The sequence below is a fragment of the Charadrius vociferus genome, unplaced genomic scaffold (assembly GCF_000708025.1).
Source record: "Charadrius vociferus isolate BGI_N301 unplaced genomic scaffold, ASM70802v2 scaffold3808, whole genome shotgun sequence".
Lineage (NCBI taxonomy): Eukaryota > Metazoa > Chordata > Aves > Charadriiformes > Charadriidae > Charadrius > Charadrius vociferus.
Window position 1 is genome coordinate 3,826 of NW_009649843.1, and position 3,153 is coordinate 6,978.

General features: G+C 58.8%; 1 protein-coding gene across 1 annotated transcript in view; it reads right to left on the reverse strand.

The window, feature by feature from the left end:
- TMEM8B (transmembrane protein 8B) overlaps nucleotides 1-2,884 on the reverse strand; it is a 3,828-nt gene extending 944 nt beyond the window's left edge. The window contains exons 1-5 of the mRNA XM_009890901.1: nucleotides 2,588-2,884; nucleotides 2,169-2,265; nucleotides 1,842-1,965; nucleotides 348-490; nucleotides 3-157 (exon numbers count right to left, since the gene is read on the reverse strand). Coding sequence (XP_009889203.1) covers nucleotides 3-157; nucleotides 348-490; nucleotides 1,842-1,965; nucleotides 2,169-2,265; nucleotides 2,588-2,884 — 816 coding nt within the window. The remainder of the gene's footprint in view (nucleotides 1-2; nucleotides 158-347; nucleotides 491-1,841; nucleotides 1,966-2,168; nucleotides 2,266-2,587) is intronic.
- Between the last annotated feature and the right edge of the window lie 269 nt (nucleotides 2,885-3,153).

Below are 3,153 nucleotides of genomic sequence, written 5' to 3' on the forward strand. Positions count from 1 at the left end.
AGGTAGATGGCAGCTTCCAGGAGGCAGTGGCTGTGGATGGCAATGCCCACAGGAGGCACAAACATGACATTGCTGAGGTACAGCAGCAGTGTGGAGAGGAGCTGGAAACCATAGGAGAAAGCCTCGTCATTGTCTGTGCAGCCCCAGCCGTTCCAGCCTGTGGCCGGGGAGAGTCACCATTACCCCTGCAGCACCCGCAGTGGCTGGGGAGGGGGAGGGAAAGCCCCTTTCCAGCACCCTGCAGAGAGCTGGCACAGGAGGACTAATGGGGTGCACAACCCCCGGGGAGGATGCCAGGGTGGTCCCCAGGTGCAGCAGGTACTGTGGGTGCCTGGGGAAGCTCTCACCAGCTTTGCACTCGCAGGCGGCATACAGGTAGTTGTTGGTGCGCAGCAGCTTGCACTGGCCATAGATGCTACAGTCATTGATGCAGGGCGAGAGGTAGGTGTGCAGGTACACCTCAGCTGTCACGTTGGTGCAAGGCTCAAACCTGCAGCACAGGAGGAAGGGGTCAGCCCTCACCCTGCACCCCTCAAGCAGCTCCCACCTCCACCAGAGGCACCCGCTGCACCCAGATGTTGCTGACTATGGGATACCCAGAGACTCAGCAAGCACAGAAATGAGCTGCTTTGGTGCTACACATGGCAGCTCAGAGCTGGTCCCCAAGGATCTTTGCGCTGCAATTGTCTGTGCCAGGCTGGGTGAGTAGGAAGGACGTGGCCGTGCTTAGACCTACTTTGCCTTTAGCAATGCTGTTGGCTCCTATTTTGTCTGGATTTTGCTGTGTAAACACCGTGCCTTGCAATGCCTGCGTGTGACCGTGTTGTGGAAGGACTGACTGCAACTGGCAACTCAGCGTGAACTAGAAACACAGCAGAGGAGTCAGAGCAGGCACACCACCCTCGTTGCCCCATGCCTCCCATGCACACAGCTCTGTGCATACCTAGCACCTCAGCAGCCTCCAGCACGCAGGAGCACAGACAGGCCCACATCCAGAGAGCATGCACCAAGTGCTGCCTGTGCACACACAGGTACCCAAACATGCACAAATATGCACACAGCGCCATCTGCACACATGCACAGGACATGTCTGCACGTGTGTCTACTGTTCCTGCGCATGTTCACACAGCCAATTCTGCACACATGCACAAAGAATACACAGCCCTGTCTGCTTGCACAAACCCAAACACACACGCAGCACTATCTGCATGCATGCACCAAATGTGCATGCAGCACCAATCACATGCATGCATCAAACACCCAGTGCTGTCTGCATGCATGCACTGAACACACAGAGAGCACCATCTGCATGGCACAGAGCCCCACATGGACTCGCATGTACAGACACATGCACACAACAACCCCTCTCCTCCACAGGGCTCTCGAGCAGACACACAGTCCAGGAGCAAAGTTGCAGGCATGGGACCAGTCCCCGGAGATGCTGAGTAGAGCAGGGACACAGCAGCCTGACCAGAGCTGCCCCCTCATACACACAGCCAAGCCTTGTCCTTGGACAGCCTGGTCCCCTCCCGAGCATGGGTACAGATTGGGCACTGCTGCAGAGACAGGCAGGCACCAACAGATGCACAGCATTCGCAAGCTGACAGGCACTTCTTAACCAAGAGACAGAGGGAAGACAGAAGGTGACCTGCAGATGATCAGGCAGGTGCAAGCTAGAGCCATCTGTGCCCATGCAGGCACTCACACGGTGACACACAGCCTGCAAAGCCACATGAGCGGTGACATGCTGACCAGGTACACCCACGGACACATGGTGCACATGGATGCAGGCCGTGGTAGGGACGTGGGCATGCAGGGAGGGGACCCCCAGGGGCTCTTACCCATGCTCTGTGGCACAGAGTGAGCGCACGCCCAGGTACCAGCTGCCTGTCTGTGGGTAGGGAATCCGCAGGTGGCTGAGGCTGACCATGGCATTGACAGAGAGCAGGAAGCCTGCCAGGGACTCTGCAGGCAGGGAAAGCTCCAGGTGAGCAGGGCAGGGGGCAGCCCCTTCCCCTGAGCAGAGCTAGGATAGGGCACCCTGTGCCAGGCTCCAGAGCCAAATGCCCCCATGGTCTCTGCCTTCTCCCACCCATCATCTCACTGGACACATGGGGGGGTATGACACCCACAGCCATGGCAGGATGGACATGCACAGCCCAGCCTACCCGTCTCACAGGTGACCGATGCGTTGTCACTGGACATCAGCAGGACTTCATGGTTCAGACACCCAAACACTGTTGCGTTCTCACCACACAGGGAGCTCTGATGGCAGAGGAGGAGACCGCCCTAAACCAGTGGTGGGGATGTCCCCTGCTCTTACAGCACCCGGCTTGTGGCACACCACCTAGCAGCGCCCTAACCCACTGCCCATCACCTAAGAACACCGCAAATCCAGGCCATCATCCTGCCCTTAGAGCACCCTAATCTGTGCTCTGTCACCCAAGAGCTCACAAACCATGGCCCATGACCCAAGAGCACCCCAAATCCTGTCCCTCACCTTGCTGAAGCCCCAACATCACCCATCTCCCAGCCTGTCCCCCCCAGACTGCCCTGCTCCATCTGGGGCACAGCGTGACCACCTCACCACATTGAGCTGCAGCTCCAGGTTGAGCACCCCACCACTATCCAGCACCGGTAGAAGGTTGATGACGAAGACAGCGGGGTGGTCAGGCGGCACTAACACATTGGGCCTGAAGAAGATGTAGAAGTGGATGGAAAAGGTGTCCAGCTCGTTGCGCATCATGGGACGGACTGGCCAGCACAGTTCACTAGCAGGCAAGGCGGTGGGGATGGGGACTGGATGCTTTGTGCCATTGGGACTGGTGGGCAGAGGGCTGTCCCCCAGCACCAGCCCACCCACAGAGCCGAAGGAGTGGGGCATGTTCATGGAGGTGCTGGAGGGCAGGAAGGATGGACGAGCCAGGTTGGGTCGGGAGCAGTCTGGAGGGCAGATCCATCAGCCTGGGCACCACACAGCCCCACCAGCACCCTCTTAGCTCCCACCTCCCCTTCTTTCCCACCACTTACCTGCATCTGCAACCCAGCCCCAACCCAGTGTCCCCATCCCAGTAGAGCTGGGTATCACCCTGTGCCCAGCTGGGGCCAGATCCTGCGGGCATCCTTTGCCCCCCCACTGGTCACCCAAGCAGA